The sequence below is a fragment of the Doryrhamphus excisus genome, linkage group LG1 (assembly GCF_037039965.1).
Source record: "Doryrhamphus excisus strain RoL-2023G ecotype Guam linkage group LG1, RoL_Dexc_Guam_v1.1, whole genome shotgun sequence".
Lineage (NCBI taxonomy): Eukaryota > Metazoa > Chordata > Actinopteri > Syngnathiformes > Syngnathidae > Doryrhamphus > Doryrhamphus excisus.
In genome coordinates, this window is record NC_136357.1 from 7,785,467 (window position 1) to 7,807,734 (window position 22,268).

At 41.2% G+C, this 22,268-nt stretch overlaps 1 protein-coding gene across 2 annotated transcripts in view; it reads right to left on the reverse strand.

Moving 5' to 3' along the window:
- Nucleotides 1-22,268, reverse strand: part of smad6b (SMAD family member 6b) — a 28,772-nt gene that overhangs the window by 4,492 nt on the left and 2,012 nt on the right. For both annotated transcript variants that reach the window (XM_058076535.2, XM_078789185.1), the window contains exons 2-3: nt 19,465-19,521; nt 18,923-19,000 (exon numbers count right to left, since the gene is read on the reverse strand). In XM_058076535.2, the coding sequence (XP_057932518.2) occupies nt 18,923-19,000; nt 19,465-19,521 (135 nt within the window). The remainder of the gene's footprint in view (nt 1-18,922; nt 19,001-19,464; nt 19,522-22,268) is intronic.

The following is a 22,268-nucleotide window of genomic DNA, read 5'->3' on the forward strand; positions in this document are numbered from 1 at the left end:
CTCAAATTGTGTGTTTTGGCTACATGGGGGTGGGGGCATGCGGGGGTATGTTGAGGTGAGTTCTTTGAGCGAAAGAACCATTAGGGTTTGTTTGACGGAGCACCACTATCAGCAAAGCAGCTGCATGCACGCTGCATGAACGTTTATCCTCACGAGGGTCGCGGAGGGTGCTGGAGCCTATCCCAGCTGTCTTCGGGCGAGAGGTGGGATACACCCTGGACTGGTCGCCAGCCAATCACAGGGCACATATAGACAAACAACCATTCACACTCACATTCATACCTATAGACAATTTGGAGTCGCCAATTAACCTAGCATGTTTTTTGAATGTGGGAGAAAACCGGAGTACATGGGAAAAAAAACACGCATGCACGGGGAGAACATGCAAACTCCACACAGAGATGGCCGAGGGTGGAATTGAACACGGGTCTCCTAGCTGTGAGGTCTCCGTGCTAACCACTCAACCACCATGCAGCCTAAAGTAAGTTTTATAATGGCACATTTTAATTCAATTTATTGGTTTATTCAATCACAACAGCAGTGCACAACATCAACATCATATGGCACCTTACATATGAAGGTCACACTCATAAAAGACCAACTGAAACCCCACAGGAGCAAGCACTTGGCAACAGAGGCAAGGAAAAACCTTGAACAGAACACGGGCCGTTCTGAGTTAAGCCATTTAACTTGTAAAGATTCAAGGAGCACAGTGTTCTACTGGGTTGATAGGGTTCTAGTAGCTCTTTAAGATACAGTGGTGCATGACGGTGTAGTGCTTTATATGTAAGATAAACTCAATTCTAAATTTTACAGGTAACCAGTGCAGTGAGGCTTCTGATCTCTTCTGGTTCCAACTGAAGGATATTTTAAGATTACTTAGGGCAACCTGTTAACAGAGAGTTACAATGATCCAACCTCACAACAGCATTGACAAGTTTGTCGGCATCTGGTAGAGGTAGGAACTGCCATACTGTATAAAGGACACAGGTCGTAGCACGGAATCCTGTGGGATGCCATGACTGACCTTCATGTGTCTGGATTCTTTGTTAGTAGTGGATACAAACTGTAGGCCAGGGGTGAGCAAAGCATGGCCCGGTGGCCACATGTGGCCCACCAAGAGTTTGAATCCGGCCCGCCAGTTGCTTTCTAAGTATTTCAAATTTTAACATACAAACTGGTAACATGACTTGCAAGTCAGATGTCTTATTTTGTTAAAAAAACAACAAAACTGTAAATTTAAATGACATAGTTTGATGTGGTCTGATGTTTAAAGTGCTCCTGAAGACAGGGACATGAGAACATACAGTTGATAGTATAACACTTTTACAAAAAATTATAAGCATAAACTAGTGTGTGTGTTAAATATATCAAAATATTATATAAAAATATACAATATATTTTATTCATTCATTCATTTTCTACCGCTTTTTCCTCACGAGGGTCGCGGGGGTGCTGGAGCCTATCCCAGCTGTCTTCGGGCGAGAGGCGGGGTACACCCTGGACTGGTCGCCAGCCAATCACAGGGCACATATAGACAAACAACCATTCACACTCACATTCATACCTATGGACAGTTTGGAGTCGCCAATTAACCTAGCATGTTTTTGGAATGTGGGAGGAAACCGGAGTACCCGGAGAAAACCTACGCGTGCACGGGGAGAACATGCAAACTCCACACAGAGATGCCCGAGGGTGGAATTGAACCCTTGTCTCCTAGCTGTGAGGTCTGCGCACTAACCACTAGATCGCCGTGCCGCCAAAATATATTTTATAATATTTAAAAATATAAAAATATGTCAAAATATTTGCCCACGCCTGCTGTAGGCCATCTGACAAATAGGAGTGAACCCATTTTAATGCAGTTGCTTTAATTGTCTCTGTACTATCAACTGTGCAACAACTAAAAAAATAAAATAAAATGCATGAATAAAATGAATAATGAATGAATAACGCATGAATGAAATGAATAAAATGCATCCATTGAAATTGACAAGAAGTCTCAAAATTCTAATCTCAAAATGTGCATCTTTACCCAGTTGGGGTAATGTTCCAGGGATGTCTTTGGCCCATTTCTATAAGTTAACAGAAATCTAAAGTTCACAAATAAACAAAGAAATGACAATAAAAATGTCATTTCCTTGCTGACACATGTCCATAAATGTAATAATATGTGAGCAAACATGATAGCGAGACAGGAAGGCTACACACAGGCCGTTCAAATAAGACATGAGGTGGTGAATTAAGGAGGGCGTAGCTCACCTCCCCTCTGACCACAGTTGGGGCACCCAACTCTTTGAATTCATGTTGGCCCCCTTTGACAGGATCTGCTCAGGGTGGAGCCATGACAGGATGGGAGCAATTACTGGTGCTCTGCATCCATTTAACCCTGTCACCTTTTAACAGCTCTGTTTCCCCATTAGTATAGTAGAACATGTTATTATTGTTATTTTATTCTCAAAAGTCTCTCCTCTTAGTGTCAGTCTCAGAGTCCATGCACGCAGTCCAGCCACGGAAAGGAGTTAATGAGCTGCAGCATGTTATATAACCAGACCCCAAGTATGCTCGCTATTGTACACTTCATGACCCAATACAGTATATCTCTATACAACTCTAACACACATACGATCTATGTATAAAATGATTACCAGAGTGCAGCACCGCCTTCACTGACACTTAAAGACATTCTCTTAGCTCTGTTTTTGTCATGTGATCATCTCTGTTTTTGTTTTTTTTGGGGGGTTTTTTGTGACCATCGCTAAAGATGCGCTGTATTGAACAGTCTGTGAAATTAAGTGATGGATTAAAACAATATGAATGCAAGGTGTTGAACATATCACAGTGTGACCAACAACCTCAATGAAAACAAAGATTGTCTATATACGGTCTACCTATGAAATACACACCTTTATAAATAGAACAACTATACACAATTTCATAAAAAACACATTAACACACATGTGAAAATAAAATGCAATGTATTTTTTGGCCTACATTTTCAAGTATAGAAATTGCTAAATGAAGTAAAATTCAAATATAATGCATTAGGAAGACACATTCAAAGATGCTGTGAATATCAGTAATGTTGTTTTAATGTTTGGTGAGACAGACTTGATCACTGGAACATTGCAGGTTTAAATTACTGCAATACAGACACAATAGTCCCCAATAAAAAGTCACGCCAAGGTAAAACGTAAATCTGATTAATCACATCTTAATCTAATGTATGTCTGAAATATGCCCAATTTTACTGTATTTTATGAACAGAAAGATAAAGATATAGAAAGATACATGATTACTGTATATATAAATGAATTAACAGAATATGAATTAACAGCTTCAAATGAATCGAAAATTTCTCTCAAGCTAAAAAAAATGCCTAGCAGCATTTTTTCTGGGATTTCCCAGCATACTTAAATGCAGCAAATTGTATTAAGAGTTACAAAGTGTGTGATAACAATATCCATGTCATGTTCTTCTAGGTCTTTCTATTGTGTATTTAGGCCATTCACACACACACACACCCAATAAAAGCGTGTCCCTGAATGCATCTCACGTTCTTGTAATGGACTGTTGAAGTATCTTTATGAGGAAGAATGGGCTGTTCAGGTAAGAATGTGATAAAAGAGCATCAGCATGTGTGTGTATTTCTAGGTATTCACTGTGCCCCCTTCTGCGTTAATTACACTAAATAGTATAACATAATTAATTGAATAAATTAGTTGCCGCATTATTTTAAACAGCCCTGTGTGGATGATTTGACTATACAGAATAACATACAGAAAAACATTCACTTTAAATCCACGTGCTTGACTGTGGATAAAGGCTAGCAAATATGCAGAAATGTAAGTATTTTAATGGCAGCCCCTAAATGAATTTAAGGAACAAAGTACATGAAAGAAAAGCCATAGGGGGTTGGAAGTGGTCTAGTCCACGTTAAAACCCAATTCCGCAGGGAGAAAGAGATGAATGGGGGGCCGAGCGTCGGGGACAGGCAGACAAACAACAGTTTCCCCTTCCATCCTCCCCAGCAGGCCACCTCCATTACACCTCATCTCTGCTAATCCACAGTGGAGCACACATATGAACTCATTCCTCCACAACTTCAAAAAAAAAAAAAAAAAAAAAAAACACAGTTTCCAGTCCAGCTCTAAGCAGTCCAGTGAAGGGGAGGAGTGGGGGGGTGAAGGGGGGGGGGGTGCAGTCTCTCATCCTGTGCCAAGGATTAGATTCCCCTCCGGCTATTAGTCTCTCCCAATGAACTGATAGGTTGAAGCGGGGGCTGGGGTGAAGCGAAGGGGGTGCAGGAGGACTTTATGGGTCCTGTGTGTTGAAGTTGGTGTAACATTTACATTTTTTTAACCCAGTCTGACTTTGCATTCCTTAGCACCTCTCCCATCCAAACTTATTCATGCTTAAAACAACAACTTAAGCTTGTAGCTTTAGAGTATGCCTTTTCTTTAAGTGCACAATAACCCCAGTGACAGACTATAACCCTGAGCAGGCAGCATTTAGGCTGGCGTCTGTGCTATCTCTGCCATCAAAGTCAGCTTTATCAGTCAGACACGCCAACTGAAGTTGCTTTTATATGTTCTATGGATTTTTCTCCCTGAGGTCTGGTCTTCTAGGAGGAGCCGGGGGAAGGAGAAAGAGACAGATACAGAATATGCTCCAACAAAACACAGCCAGGGCACAACTGAGAAACTGAATCCAGTCAGCCAGCCAACCAAGCCTGGCTGAATGCTTTACATTGTCATCCACTTCCTCTCCACTTCACCACCATTTCTGTTTCGGTACAACCCTTCCAGGGAGGAAAGGTTCTGTACTTTTTTAACACAACAGATAACTAACACATAAATGACAACAAATAACAGAAATGGCTTAGGGGGCTAAACTGGCGGGAAGGGAAGAGCACACAGTGACCTTCGAAAAGTATGAAAGACGTGGTGCTCAGGTCGGGGCTTTTAAAAGCGTGGTCACAAATGTCACGTCTACAGGGTGCCTTCAAGGTCTGTAGATGTCCGAGAGGGCAGGCAGCCGAGCACTGAAAGCAAAACACTCAGTGAACATCCTGCTGGGTGGCTGTGCCCTTTGACCTCCGCCTACAGTCTGTGTGTGTGCGTGTGCTAGTGTTTGTTTGTGAGTGTGCAAGACAGATTTCAGCCAAGTAGGCTGCAGCCTTTGAGTAAAGAGGACCCTGCACATTCCTGAAATCTCCTCTCCTCCCTCCCTGCGCCTCCGAACTTCCTACTCCGGTTGGGACCTGAGGGTGGGCGTGCACAAAGGAGTTTCCTTTAAGGGTTTGTATAGAATACTATCTCACTAAGGGTTTAGTTTCAGTAAGTTATCTTTTGTTGTTGTGCATAAAGACAACTTATAGTACTTTTCCCATTGTGCAACTGTGGCCTCCTGTTTGGAAAAGACCACTGCGGGAGACTGTGGCAACTGTGCTACACTGAACACATCACAAAGAATGGGAGAATGAGGGCCCTCGTGTATTTACTCCTCAGCAGTGAGACACATTCTATTCAAGTGGAGAATGAGGGCGGCAAGAAATCAAACCGCTGCAGCAATGTGGACACTGCGGCGTATAGAGCAGGGGTGGCCAACCAGTCAGAGATCAACAGCCACATTTTTTTTGTGACTGCAAAGAGCCACATCATACACATGAACAGCTTTCCCTCCTCACACACAAAACTTTGCACCACCAGATTTATTGTAAATGTCACACACTGACATGAAAACAACAAAAATCGACTCCTACAGAGTACCAAGACCACAGGCCATTCATTTATAAAAACTCATTCTCACACAAACAAACTACTAGTTTAACCAAGTCCACAAACAAAAATATAATAGGTATAAATATTATTTTCTCAAAAACGTATGCAAAAATTTTGCTTTGTTTTCCATTTCCTGCTTAGCATGCACTATGGCGCATGTCTTAGTAATGGTAATGGTTTTATTTCATTTGAACATGCATCACATTACAATTGAATGCACATAATCAGTTCACAGTTCCACATGTCCAAAAGGAGTAGGAAGAAGCAAAGCTTATTAAATCCTACCCCTTCGTCTGGTACTTTTACAATCAGTAACTGTTACATTTGTTCACTTCCTGCTTTCCTAATATAGTTCAAGTTTTTTTATTAATTTTATTTTTGTCACGTACCAAAGTAGGAGGTGATATGACCATCCAATGCCATAATGGGTACCATAGTGTCAATATAGTGATATATATAGCACATCATGACTCTTCATCCTTGTATTTAGCAAACATCAACTGCTTGTATTGTTTCTTGAATTGGCTCATCGTTGTGCATTGTTTGAGGGTCTTACTCAATCCATTCCATAGTTTGATTCCACATACTGAAATGCTATGGCTTTTTAACGTAGTCCTAGCATATAAGTGTTTCAAATGTAGTTCTTCCCTGAGATCATATTTCTCCTCTCTTGTAGAGAAGTATTGGATGACATTTTTAGCTAATTGGTTATTTTTAGCCCTATGCATTATTTTAGCTGTTTGAAGATGAACTATATCAGCAAGTTTAAGTATTTTTAGAATTTTAGAAATACTTGTTGCATTAATAATACATTGCCTGGGTCCAACTGTGTTAATAATGTATTATTATAACAAGGCGTCCCTGTTAGCATCATGTTAGCATGGAAACATGGTTAGCATGGTACGGCTCCATCCCCTGTCGAACGGGTTCATATGTTAATATGAACGTAATGGAGTGTTGTTGGCACTTTTGTTCAGAAGGCTTTATAGGCAATCTTAGCCGCCTCTTTCTGCCTGTTTTTTATATCGTTGTGGAAAATTCCCCCTAAAAAAAGAGCGGTTTTCCTTCAAGACAAAGGGCAGATAGTGGTTTGTTGCGGCTGTAGTTGAAAACAAGGATTTTCTATTGATCCGACCAAGTGGATCAGAGTCTGCGAGGAGAATGTGTTCTGTCAGGATAATGTGGCTCCAGAGTTAATGTTTCAATCGCAACACTTGCTGGGCTGTGTAACCCACACTACTCCACCGTGAGCATCCAGACACCAGCTCCCCCAAACACAAACAACCCCCCCCCTCCTCCCCCAAACCATCTCCAGAGCGGTTCACAACAAGCAAGACATCAATTAAAAATGTAGTAGTGAACATTTCCAATCACTTCCGTGGCCCTTCCCTGTCAACATCTGCAAAAAATCTTGAAGCTTAAGGCAATGGCAGGATTTCATTAAGTAAATTGTGTGCTGGCAGTGACATAGAGAGGAAGAGGGGGGAGTTACAGCCAGACCTCTAATCTAAACCGTAAACTGAAATAGGACACGTACTGGAGCCAAACAGCCAAGACTTCAAGAAAGGTACACTAAAGAAAAGATACGGAAAACAAACATTTGGAGGCAAGGACAAAGTTAAGGGAATTTACACGTCTTACCAAAATTTATTTGCTCATTTGAGTTGTATTTACAGTAAGTCTAAAAGTGTTCCAGTCAAATTTAGAACTTAGCCATGATGCATTCATGGTCTTACAGAAAGTTGCATCCATCCAGGCATTTTCTATGCTGCTTATCCTCATTAGGGTCGTAGGGATATGCTGGAGCCTATCCCATCTGTCTTTGGGCAAGAGGCGGGGTACACCCTGGACTGGTTGCCAGCCAATCACAGGGCACATATAGACAAACAACCATTCACACTAAAGAGCCACTAAGGGACCCCGACCCCTGTAAGAGGACAGGAGAAAGCCAGGCAATTTCCAATTTGAAGGTCAGAAACACTACAATTCTACAGTGACGAAAAGACGCCATGTCATCTTAGTTCAAGAGTCAGATATAAGCATCACATGACTGTACATAACTGGATTAGTATTCATCAAAGAGCATGACAGATTCTGATTATGATGATAAAAAATGCATTTCTTACAAATCTCTCATACAGCTATAATGCTGTATTGATTTGTTTGATACCTATATGACATACCTATGACGTGCATTATGTGACGCAAGGTGGCTGCACAGAGAGTAAATACAGTGGTACTTTGGTAAATACGTCTGACCCAGACCCTTTTAAACAACCAACTAAAATGTGTTCACCAAAGTGTTTAGCATCCGAAATACTGTCTGGTTTGTTTACACTGTGAACACCATTTGAGGACAACGGCGTTTGTATCAGAGTTTTGTTGATGTAAAAGTGATGTCAAATGTTCAGTTGTGCATTCATTTGTCATTTGCAATCATTTTTTAATCATTTGTAAAACTATAATTGTCAATAAAATGTTTTGTGTTAACATGTTTGGGAGTCTGGAACGGATTAATTGAATTTACATTATTTTCTATGCTTTGGTTAGAGTCCGTTTTGGTTTGAGTTGGACCTTCTGGAACTGATTGACTTTAACCAAGGAACCACTGTAATCGGTAAAGTGGACAACAACAAGACACCCATACCAATAATATTGTAACGAGAAAAGACCAGAGAGACCATTGGTATGTAAGTATCGTTGCTTCCAAGATACAACCGTGTTTCGTCTTGAGTCCTGGTAGTAATTTAATTCTACTCCTCTCTGATTCAAAGGTTATCAACCCAACCTGACAAGCTAAAATAAAACACGGGAAAACCTACTGGAGTAGAGTTGAAGCGTTTTCAACAATCTTCTCAGCATTTTCAAATGCAGGCTGACGTTGGTCTAAAAGAAGTTGGCACATATGGACTTTCTGGTGTTTCAGTGTGACTGTGCTCCTATGCACTAAGAAGGATCCTAGAAGAACTTGGACAAAACCCTGACCTCAAGTCCATCAAACACTTTTGGGATAAATTCGAGCAGATATGGTGATCCATCAGGTCAGTGACCACCTGATGTCACAAATATTCTTGTGGTAGTAAACCGACACACTGCAAAGTCTTACAGAAAGTACTGCCAGAAGAGTAGACACTGTTATAGCTGCAAAGGGGAGATCTACACCGTAGTTTCATAAATAAATGGATGATTAGTTAATAATACTGTTAAAGGTTATGATTGAAAATACACTAGCTGGTTAAAAATAAGACCACACCCTCCCAATCGTCTATAATAGTAGGTCCCATGTTGAGACATAGCAGCAGAGAAGAGATTTATGCCCAGCAGATCAAGTTCAAGATAATGAAGGAGGGAAATGATGTTTCTCCAGTTACATGTGAACAGCAAGAGAAAATGAAGCACTTTATTGTTCCCCCGCTGTCCACAATAAGCTTCTGTCCTGTCCTTCCCTCTCGCTGCTGTAAAAGGCTTGTTTGGAGATGTCGACTGACACGGGCCGCTACAGTTAATCCACACACAGCATTCTGGTGGCTCAAAGAATGCACCGGCTATTCTGAGTTTTAAAAATACTGACAGCTATAGATTGGAGCGCAACTGTCGATGCTCCTCTAGGGAGGAAGGGGAGAAAAAAAAAACTATCGTCTATTTTAGCCAGCAATCAGACCACAGGCCTAAAATCATAGCCGGGCTAGGGCCAGAGTCTGGATTTATAATTGTGGGTAAAATGGTCAGAAAATAAAAACAGCCTCCACAACTGGCACCTCCTCCATTTGCCTTTGCCAGGCGATGCAAGGCAAGCACATTTACTGTGTGGCTACTCAAAAGGGAGCATTGTTCCCCCTCTCAGCCTTGAGAGGAGGCACACTAAAACACTAAACTAACAGTTGGACATTCCATACATTTTTAATGGCATTACATGCTCCTTATTTGTTGCTGTAACCCTGTGCCCTGAGCTGAATGAATGGGCCTATTGGTGCTGTGCTGCAGGCTGAAGCCAGTGAAGATGGCAGCAACATCCTTGCACAAGATTAGGTCACTTACAAAGCTAGAAAATGGGGCATAGGTAATTAACAACATACATCCACCTCTTTCTGTCTTACCTTGACGGAAACAGTGCAGGTACATCAGACTCAAGAGTCATACTTGATGAATCTTTTTCTGTGGGACCTTCACAGGTTAGTCAAACCCGATAATGGTGGCATCACAAGCTGGCTAAAAGACAAATACTAAGTCCTAGTTAAGAGGCGTTGGGCCACTTGGAGCACTGATTTCAATTACAACTGCGTATATAAGTACTGTATTATTACAGCTGATTACAGATGCCAACAACTCTGTTACTAGCGAACAGTATAGAAAACACGGATCTATTGTCAAATTATGTGGGTTTTTTTGGTCCATCCATTTGCTGTTATTTCCTAGCTCACACAGAAGGGGATAAAATCCTATAATTGCAAAATTATAATGGGTTTTTCCTTAGATTGTGGAAATTACTTCTGTACTGCTGCTAAGTGTATATGTAGTGTGTCAAAACAACAAAGCCAGTCTTTGGCTTTAGAATTTTGTACAGTAATGTATACGGTAGTCCCTCATTTATCACAGACAATTGGTTCCAGAACCAACCAAGAAGAGTGAATTTTCACAAACATTCCTTATTTATAAATGGAATATTAGTTAGAGCGTAAAAAACCTGTTTGTGACCTTCTAAATACTATTTTTAACTTTATTGGGGCCTTCAATACTTGGAATACCTCCATTGTATTTCAGTGGGAGCTTGACAAGCCAGAATTGGGCTTCACAATGTGAAGGCCAGTATTGTTAAAAAATTCTGATAATAATCTGTATTGATTGCCATTTATCCTAGTTTCAAAACCCAAGTGTCGATGTTGTTACCCGCTACGCTAATCAATCACTTAAAAAAACACATTACACATATGTATTAATAGCATTAATAGTCCCAGCTTGTAGTTGAACAATGCCAGCTCTCTGCTTGTGTCTAAAACCCTCAAAATTTGAAATAAAATACAATGACAGTACTGTATTAGGCAAAAGACTTTACGGTTAAAAGGTGACAAAATATGCTACTGTACGAACTTTTTCTTTGCAGATAGGCAGAACTGAACCCGGCTTGGGATTTCTCAATATCATAAAAAGTTTTAAATATAGTTAAATGTTTACTTAGTTCCCAACAACAAGTCTTAAAGTCTTAATCTAATAGCCAGATGACCGCTTTGCATTTTTTGGGTGCTTGAGTGGAAACAATCTAGGCTGCAATCAAACCCCAAACAATAAAACAACTACAAACACGCACACATCCTTGCACACACACGCACACACACACACACACACACACACAAGAACAAGGCATGTTAATGAACCACTGCTGTGGACTCCACTGAGGACATTCATTCAGCGTCATAGCCCCCGAGAGGAAAAGTTGAAAGTGGATTTCTGATCGCAGCCTAACAATGCTGAGAAAGGGAAAATGAAAAATGTGCTTATCGCTCTTATCAATAGTTCATTTATGTGTTTGTGTGTGTGTGTGTGTGTGTGTGTTATGTAAGGGGAAACGGAAGCCAGCCTCCCAGGACAGGAACAGATACAGTGCTTGAGACAGGGATTGTGGGTAAAAAAGCTTTACACCACTACGGAGAGAAAAGAGCGCAGAACCCCTCAAGATGTACCACTACAACCCTCCACCCATTTGAACTGCGATGAGATCCCCTCAAACCATATCAGTCCTCTGTCCCTACATTCCTCAGGCTCCCTTCCACTGTAGAGGGGGCAGTTCACCTCCCCGCATGGCTACAAAACCCAGGCTGCTTTTTTAAAACAGGATGTTTGTCTGAGGCCTCCTTCCCCTCAAATAAACAATCCGCAAAACCTGATTTCAGGAGGCAGGGCTGGAAGCACTCCAGTCACATTATTTCCACATCCCGTATCCTGGAGCATCGGCGCTCCTGGGGGAGTGTGGGCGGCGAGGCACTGGGAAGACGCCGGGAAAGACTTAGGTCTGTGGTGGAAACCTGAGGACGGATGCCAGGCTGCAGGGGGAGATGAGCCCAAACTACAAGATGTTGATCATATTGACAAGTCCAGGGGCAGATTTAGGTTGGCTATCATAAGTAATGAATTGAATGTCGCCCATGTTGGATTTTAGTCACATGCGGCAGTCAAAGATGTTTCAGATGCAAAACGCAGGTCAGTTGGTGTTGATAAGTACTTGAAATGGTATTTTGTTCTGTAAATTAACACATACAAATCTTCACTCTTACTGTGCACTTCAAGTTCAGTTGCAATTCAATTGTATTTATCAGCTTTTAAGAAAAACTGCTCTGGTTTAACAGAATAATCAGAGTAATTTAAGAATAATCAGACATGATATTACAGAGTCCCAATTTTGTCCACCACATACTGAGAATTCATTTTGCAGATTAAAATTATAACAGGGCTGGAGTGGTTAGCGCAGGCCTCACAGCTTGGAGACCCGAGTTCAATTCCATGTGTGGGCTTTCTCTGGGTACTCCGGTTTCCTCCCATATTCCAAAAACATGCTAGGTTAATTGGCTCCAAATTGTCCATAGGTATGAATGTGAGTGTGAATGGTTGTTTGTCTATATGTGCCCTGTGATTAGCTGGCGACCAGTCCAGGGTGTACCCCGCCTCTCGCCCGAAGACAGTTGGGATAGGCTCCAGCACCCCCGCAACCCTCGTGAGGATATAATCATTTTGAGGAATGCATTTTTGAGGAAAATGAATGAATGAATGAAAATTATAACCAAAAATACAATAGTACACTTAATAATATACAGCATTAATCATGATTTCACTTTCAAAATATGCCAAGGGCCAATAAAAAAAATCTGCGGGTCGCAAATAGCCCCAAGGCCACACTTTGGTCACCCATGATTTAAAGGAAAGTGAGTCAAATCCTATCCTAATTTGTGTAAGTGTAACCCATCTGGTTCAGCCAACCCTGCGTTCTGATTGGGCTCGAACCAAGGTCCACTGAATGACAGCTCGCACGTGGGAGCTAACAACGCATGTAACGGGACACACCTATTTTGTCAATGAAAAAAAACACAAACAAAAAATGCCAACAATGTTCTATTTAGATTACTGACCTGTATATAAGCAACCCATAGCGACATTGTTGTTATTGTAGCTAACACTGTGTAGCGCCTATCGTCACTACTGAGGACTGTTCGACACAATGCAACTGACTGGAAAACAAAAACATAGGAACAACTATGAATAGACAACCAAATTATCTGTATTAGCCTAAATGTGTATTATGTATACAAGTATTAGCCCCCATTCTGTGTTTTGTTTATACATAGCTCGATGGACTGTGTTGTGATATCATGTGCTATGTGCTCCATGTATCACAATTAATATCATGGTGACTTCCACGATGGACAGTTCTCTATCTGATCCAGCTGGTCTGGTGTCTTTTACAATTTATTTTAGGTACGTGGAAAAAAACAAAGTTTATAGCAGTGCAAGGGTTGTTAGGGCTAACAATTCTTTGTTTGTTGTGATGCAGTCTCTTGGAGAAATGCCCGGGCTATACATATGAAGGCTTTCCATCCATGCTAACACTGTATGCTACGCTCATTTCTGGCTTGATATGCATGTTGTCATGAATGTACCTCTTAGTGCAGTTCAGTGTCCCGTGTATGTGTATGCGTATTGATAGCTCCCTCATGCTAATTGTTTTTCTGTCTTTAGAATGCACAGAAAAGGGAAAGACGTGTATTCATGCTTGTGGGTGATGGACAACCCCCCCCTTTCCAGACATAGATATGCTCTTTTGGCATTCATCATGCAAATTTGCCTTTAAAATTATGTAAAACAGGGCGGCACGCCCGTCTAGTGGTTAGCGCGCAGACCTCACAGCTAGGAGACCAGGGTTCAATTCCACCCTCGGCCATGTCTGTGTGGAGTTTGCATGTTCTCCCTGTGCATGCGCGGGTTTTCTCCGGGTACTCCGGTTTCCTCCCACATTCCAAAAACATGCACATTCCGGGCTATACATGTAAGGCTGATTGGCGACTTCAAATTGTCCATAGGTATGAATGTGAGTGTGAATGGTTGTTTGTCTATATGTGCCCTGTGATTGGCTGGCCACCAGTCCAGGGTGTACCCCGCCTCTCGCCCAAAGACAGCTGGGATAGGCTCCAGCACCCCCGCGACCCTCGTGAGGAAAAGCGGTAAAAATGTTTGAATGAATGAATATGCCAAGGGCCAATAAAAAAAATCTGCGGGTCGCAAATAGCCCCAAGGCCACACTTTGGTCACCCATGATTTAAAGGAAAGTGAGTCAAATCCTATTCTAATTTGTGTTCTCGAACCAAGGTCCACTGAATGACAGCCCAAAAACATGACCACACATGTCTTTCTCTTTTCTGTGCCCTGTGATTAGGTGTACCCCGCCTCTCGCCCGAAGACAGCTGGGATAGGCTCCAGCACCCCTGCGACCCTCGTGAGGAAAACAGCGGTAGAAAATGAATGAATGAATGATGTAAAACAGTAGCTTGCATCCATCAAACATTCAGTCAATAAATGAGCAGGCTTTGCAAAGTGCTTTTACTCCAGAGACAGGCTGGCACACTGCATAGAATGTGGAATGATTACTGTGTGGGAACTTTTGACTACTGATTCCCTCCAAGTAAGCATGCAATACAGGGAAGCGGGCACACTATGTACACAACATCTTTCCGCTCCTTCGGTCCAGCTTTCCTACACTCTCAGGAAGGGGGGAAAAAGGACAGTGAATTAAAGGTCAAATTATATGTCCTGTGGTCATGAGACCCCTTTAAATGCAAAGGGAGCCCCATGTATGTGTGAGTGATTGTGTGTGTGTGTGTGTGTGTGTGTGTACACAATGTTATGCTGACAAATTCCTTGGCTTGATTGGGCACACAACCTGTGTTGCCGGAAGAATGTAGGCAGACTGGAGCCATGATATTCCAGCAGTCTAAAGCAGGAACAGTTAGAAGGATTGCGTCATTCATTGATCATAAATATTCTCTATTACAGCAAAACATTGTTGGCATGTCTGCACACTCAAAGCAAAGCATCAAGTACAGGCTTCACGTCCGCCAAGGCCACACACAGTAATGCCTGTGGCTGCATTTGTCATGAATAATCCAATACTATTTTTAAAAACTAAAATTTGATAAAGCATTAAAAAGCTCAAGAAGGACTTCTATGAACCAGATTTTTCCACAGTGATAAAAATCTGGAGCTGTACTAAAATTTTATCTTTCCTACTTAAATTCACTTCACACTGCTCCATAAAGTTTTGTGAAAATCTTGGCATCTGGCAGAGGTAATGAAAATGCCAAACATGAAGAACAACCCCTCATTTGTCTCGGGGTATGTACACACTGCAGGGTATGATGCCTGCATTTTTGTTAAAATGATCTTTTTATGGAGTCTTTCGCATCGCCACATAAATGTGGCTTGTATTTGTTTATATGAATTATATGAAATATGAATGCAATGTAACTGATTTTTTCATGTCAGTGTCAACAATACAATTCAGATTTTTTTTTATGTGACTCTGGCCTCATTTGTATATAGATATAAATCCAATATGTATCCGGGCTACTGCAGTCTGAACTATCAGGTTGCATATATCTCGGGATGAGCATCCATGGGAATCGGTACTAACATTCCGATTTTCCTGGGATGATTCATATCTTAAAATTTTAATTCCTAAATTCTACAGCCGACCAGCCCGATTACCGGAAATAATAACACCAACAATGAAGTGGCAAGGGGCGTTTGTGTTCATCCATTTCAACCATGTACAATGTGTGAAGTTTGGCTAAAATCATGCAAGAAAGCATATCATGCAAAGGGTAAAACAATAAGTTATGTTGATTGTATACCAACATTGATGCACCCAATAAATTATACTTTACACAGCGACTATGTTAGCCAACTCAAATTCCAGACGCTAATGTTAGCTCTAACCAAGAAGTTGAGCCATAGATGGACCATATTAATATGAAGCAAACACCTACAGTTACTGGTTGTGTCTATATCATGTGTTGGCTAAAACACAAAGAAAATAGGTCTGCTTTCATGGATGACTAAAAACACTTAAAAATATTCACATTTGAGAGGATATTTACATTATGATCGATTACCAAAATAGTTGAATGTTCAGACTGCAGTAACATCGTTTATATATTGGGTCAATATCTACATACCAAAGAAGCCTGAGTCACATTTGAGAAAAATCTGAATTATCCTGTTCACACTGATATGAAAAAATATCTAATACAGGTCGCATATGAGCAAATAAAATCTGAATTGACCTGCCTAGGTTCCTCTAAACATGCACTAATAGAGACATGAAAGGAAAAGGGGACTCAAGCATCTCCCACAGAGAAAATATCTGCCGCAGCTACTGGGAGAACATGTTTAAAGGCGCTGTAGTAACAGCGTGTCAAAGCAGGTGCTACAGTAAGTAATGAAAAGACAACTTCTGTTTTCGAGGACTGGAAGGAATGTTTTCTGTAAAACGCATTTCAAATCAGCACTCTCATCTGTTACGCTCCAATGTCGGAAGGCTTTGTGGAGGAATTGTCTTTCATCAGGAGAAATCCGATGACCGCGCCATAATAAAGTCAATGTGTAGGGAGCAAGCAGCCCTCAGACAGTCATACAGGAAGCAATGAGGCCTGCTTCAAAGGCCTTCATTCTGATGTGCACACGACAAGGCCCAGGCACTGAGGAAACAGGTGTGCGGGCACACTGGGAGGGCAGCGCAAGCGAAGGCATTCCCTCACACACACACACACACACACACACACACACACAGAGTACTAAGGCATACTATGTGTGCACAGGCTTGAAAGCTCAGTCAGCCTGTGACGTAAACACACATCCCAGATGCCTGGCAGAGGGTGTCTTTCTCACAATGTGACGTAGCCATGTTTAAATAAAATGTCCCATGAGCACATATTGACTAAAGATAGGAACATTTAAAACCCAGAAGGTATGTGTGATCTCAACATGTTCCATAAAGTTAATGATGAATCTAAAATATGTGAATGTTTTCTGTGTGATTGATCATTGCCCACTAGGCTGGATAATTCAACACATCACACCCCTCTCACTCATGTTTACTTGTTCCTCTGTCAATAGTTGGGAGTCTGGCTTACATACAACTCTTGTCTACACATAAACTGCACGCTCTATAAAGTCGAGCTGCGGGGCGAATCGTATGCGGTGTCATTTCCAGGTCAGCAACATGCTAAATGTATGACAATGTGACAATATACATGAGAAGAGTTCTGTCAGATGCTGGAATCTGCAGAACAACATGAACAAAAAAGACACATTTTGAAGCATAGCCTCCCAAGGATGTTATGAGGTTGGATTTTGTCAATATATTTGTTTTTGTTTCAATAATTACATTGATTTTCTTCTTGTGTATGGTGCCATTTATCAGTTTTCTATAGCACTTATTCTATTCAGGGTCACGGGTGACTTTGGTGAGGTACAACGAGTGCTCATACAGCAGTGATTTTCAACAACTGTGTACCGCGAGAAATTGTCAGGTGTGCCGTGAGGAATTATTCAATATCACTTTTTTTAATTAACATGTATTAATAATTTTCTGCAAATATTATGTCATTGTCGCGTGTCATTGGTGTAAAGACTGGCAGAGCAATGTAATATTCATCCGTGTGGCAACACGTAGCTGATTGCCTCGTTCCTCTAATAGACTTAGTGATGCACATGAGAGGTAGTGGTGACATGTTGGAACATTGTTGGTTAAATTAGTATGCGGATCAAAAGGATCTGGTGTGGCGAGTCCGTTAATCAAAAATAAGCTGAAAGAAGCAAATCATGTTGGTTATTGGTGTGCGGCAAAATTTTTCCAACGTAAAAAAACGTGCCGTGGCTCAAAAAAGGTTGAAAAACACTGACATACAGTACAAACAACCAATCATACCTATGGACAATCCATGGTTAGTCTCCCAATTAATGTTATTAGGAAAGTCTGAAAGAGGAAACCCACGCAACATGCAAACTCCACGCGGAGAGGCTCAAACCTTCAGTAAATTAAACTTGAGTTAAAATGGTTACCATATGCCTGCCTTTAAAAGCAATGTGATTCGCTAATGTGATCTTTTACATGCTGGGTAAGACATACAATACCATTGGAGACAAAATGCCTTCAACAATTTGCGCACAGCACGGAAAAATACACCACTTTCTGGTGTACTGGTCCGCCCCTCTCTTTGAAGAGCGACCTATGTGAGCGACATCACAGTAGGAGGAAACCAAATCATGTCTAGAAACTCCCACTTCACCACAGCCTCACTGGAATTGTGGTGCACGCTCTGACAAGCCCCTCATTTGTTGACTCAGGGAGTGTCGCCGGGCCACACTGAGGTGGTGACAGCTGACTACCAGGGGAGGAGGCAGGGGGCCCTCGCTGACTGAATACTTCACTGCCAGGTTACTAGTTATTCAACTGTCCAGGGCCTACGAGTCTTGAACAGGAAATGCGCCGGCTCCAATGCAACTCCTAAAATAAGGGCTTCAAACTCCATGTCCACATGATGCTGTCCATGGAGGCTGAGGGGAAACGGGGAGGGGGGTGATCTCATGCTGACATCTGAAGTGTTTCACTTCAAATCAGAAGACAGTGTCTGTTTCTACTCATTTCCTTTCCTAAAGCCTCCCATCCACGACAGACACCCTAAATTGTACACACACACACACGCATGTGCAGAAGTATGCGTGCTTGTTTCTGAATGAGCACGGATCTCATTACCGTTTTATCCCTCTCAAATATTTCTGAAAGGAAAACAGAGGGTGGGGAGGCCAGCACGCCCTGTGGAACCTCTACTTACAATGAATCCTTTATCTGAGCACCACGCTTAATAGCTTTTAATGAGAAGGAATAAAACACAAGGCCAAAGTGTAACCGAGCAGGTTTGTGTATTCATTCAGACATACTCTACAGTAGTAGTAGTAGTGACCGGTCAAGATGCATAAACTATTTATTTTCTGGAAAATATGATTTGATACGCACGATGGAATTTTTATATGAATGCAATAATTCATTCATTCTGAAAAGGAGAGAGTGATGACAGTTGGAGGAGCACACCCACCTGAGAATTCCCCTGGTGAGATGTTTGGTGAGCTGGCTGCCTCTGTTTCAGTGTAAGACAATGTGGAGTCTGACAGGTCTGTAGGGAAAGAAAAGAAAAATTAGCCTCCTCATTAGGTGCATCAGCCTGGCTGCAACGCTGCTGCAGTAGTTCTCCAGGCAGCATTCATCATTGCTAGTGTCAATATCATGTTCCACCATCCACTAAAGACTATTAGTTTCATCCCATAATAGATAACAGCACAACAGGCTCGCTAACAGGCTTTACCTGATGACATCCCCCCTATCCTACAAGTGCTTCCAGAACCCGTAAAAACCCTCAGGCTGGTCGGCAACAGCAACCCACCGAACGCACTGAGCATGATTAAAGATCTTCAGCAGTTTCACCACATGATAAAGGCAAAAGCCAACCCAACACTTTCAAGTTGATGAAGGCTGCCATTAAAAGTCGACATGACGTCATTGCAAAATGAATAACTGCCTGGTTCCAATTGACAAGTCAGAAACAGTAAATAAAAGGTTGGCATAATTAGTGTCTCTTACCCAGTGGCTTGTGTTCTTCATTCGGGGAGAGCCTTGAATATGGAGGTGGGGGTGACTCTGCAATATGAAATACATGATATTAAATACAGTACCGTAACACAAATTGCACAATTTAAATTGAGTGGGTGGTTTAGTTTGGATATTATCCAGAGTATTGTCATTCAATACAAGAGCCATTACAAAGATATTTTGTGTCGGTACTAGTGATGGACGAGTCAATTCTGTGGTTTAAATACATCGATACTCACACAAGTACAGAGTATTCTCATAAAAGTATACTAAAAATAAGTATTGATAAAAAAGTATGTGTGACTTCCACATCTAACTTACTATGTACGGACTTTGGGTCTAAAGCAGGGGTCGTCAACCCGTCTATTATACATCTATATTTAGCGCATGTACTGTTCAGGGTGGAATTAATGTTTTTTTTTTTACATCAGGTACCTTGAAGGGCATCTACAGTAAGTGTCCTTTTTAGGACCAATGACACATTCGAGATATCTAGTCAGCGTACAATGGTGTCTTGGTTAACATCATTAATCCATTCCAACTCAAACCAAAACGGACTCTAACCAAGGCAAATTTTCCCATTGAAAATAATGTAATTCCAGACACCCTGAAATATCAAGAGAAAACATTTTTATGGACAATATAGTTTTACAAGCAGAAAATGAGGCAAAAATAATTATAGATGACGGATGAATGGACAACTGAACATCACTTTTACATAGTTTTGTTTAAAAAAAACACACGCAAAACCATCATGGTTGACCATCGTTGGTGTTTTAAGCCGTAAAATTTGTAGGTCTCGGTACGGTCCATTGCCTTTCTCTTTTGTGCGGTCCATGTATTTTGTTACATCATATAGTATCTTGCTCTCTTACTCTAGCACAGCAAATCTGATATAAATAAATGCTGTTGCTTTAAAATGGTGCCCGCATCTGTTTAAATATATTTATTTTGATTAATAAGTTATGAAAAATGCACATTAAAGTTATTTCAGAGTTACAGGTTATTGTGATACAATGCCAAAACAGTCATTGGCATTTTTATCAAATCAAATAATCTGGTATTACTCATAACTAGTGGACACTACCAAAGGTTATAGTGTTTATTATTGTGGTTGTAATTTGAATTTGTGTACAAACCCACTGCATCATAGTTAAAAGTGTTTTTCTAATGTTTGTGTCTTTGATTTGGCTCAAAATATTACAGTAAATTACAATAATTAAAACAACCATATTGTAAATTGCATACCTCTCTGACAGTGGTAATCAAAAGACAGATGTTTTTTGATAGAGCTTTTGTATTGGAGGCTTCAACTACTAAAATGTTAATGAAGCTAACACCAACCGATACATTAGTGGTCGTAGCAGAAACTTTTAGCAGTACGCAGTCTCGTACAGCTCAAGTAAATGCGTCCTTTTAACCATTTGGATCGTTCAAAGACATTGTTGTTATGTGTAGGAATAAAAAAGAATAGTAAAAGAAAGAAAGAAAAAATTGCAAACACACTGTGACCTTGCCTGCAGTCGAAAAAGCGGGGAAGGAAAAAAAGCATAATAGCTGCGGGTCCTTTAAGAGTGGCAGCAGTAATTGCCAGGATCTGAACTCAGTCACTCAGATACACAGCGAGTCAGTCTGGCGCCAGTAGTATGCAAACTGTATATTATCACCACTCCTCCACCTAAATAGCATGAGGGGACCTCCTTAGGACAAAAGGGCTTTTAAAGGCGCAACTTGAAACGGAGCTCACTTGAAAAGTACAATGGCTGACCAAATAAGGGGGGGGGGGGGGGGGCTTTGCTTCAGTCCAATGAAGCCTCTCAGTTTATAGTCAATCAACTGAGAGGCTTCCTTTTACAAGCAAAATAGACCTTTTGGGTATATAAACATAACTTTTTTGTACACAAAATACATGCTCTGTTGATTGGATTGTTTTACTGTATTAAGTCATTGTGTATTTGTCCTAATAATTATAAACCTTTGGGGATATCTGTATTGCATGTATGTAATACACGTATTCATTCCAACGTATGTTGAGCACAACCCATAGGGGGAGCCACAAACATAATTTATAGTCATGTAAAAATAAAATGACTAAAATGAGTATTATAAGAATGATCTCTAAACTTGACATCTTATTCAAAACAACCAAGCCGGTGATTACGGTCTTGATTCAAAGGCCTGCCGTTGAATAGCATGAAAGAAATACCATCTCTATCGGGCCACGCATGAACGCATGTGAGCTATGTCTACTACGAGCCTGGGTCCCGATATGGGGTATGCACCACCCCCCTCCCTCTTCTTACAATCCATCTCCCATTTTTAGAGAGGGGAACAACATCACAACAGCACAGGGAAACACATTCCCACCTTTAACACTTACAATATACACACAACATACAGGTTGGACTTCATTTGATAGTGGAGCATACATATATGATGCTGCCAGCTGGCAGGTAAAGATGGATGTTATGGAAAATCCCCCTCCTGTGCCAGAGAGGAGACAGAAATACTGACACTTTGCACATGATAGTGTGTGTTGTCATGGCACCAGCAGGGTCAAGTGGCCCAGCATTGGGAGTCTCTCCAAATTGCAGGCCTTAAGTTTAAAGTGGTCAATAAGTCATGGAGGGATAAAACAAGGGAGTCTCACAAGACTTGACCAATGGGAATGGTAATAAGATTATTAGCACAAGCATGATGTTTGGCCTAATTAGTCTGGAAGAATGCGGTGTAAAATAAACATTCATTTATTCATTCATTTTCTACCGCTTTTTCCTCACGAGGGTCACTGGGGT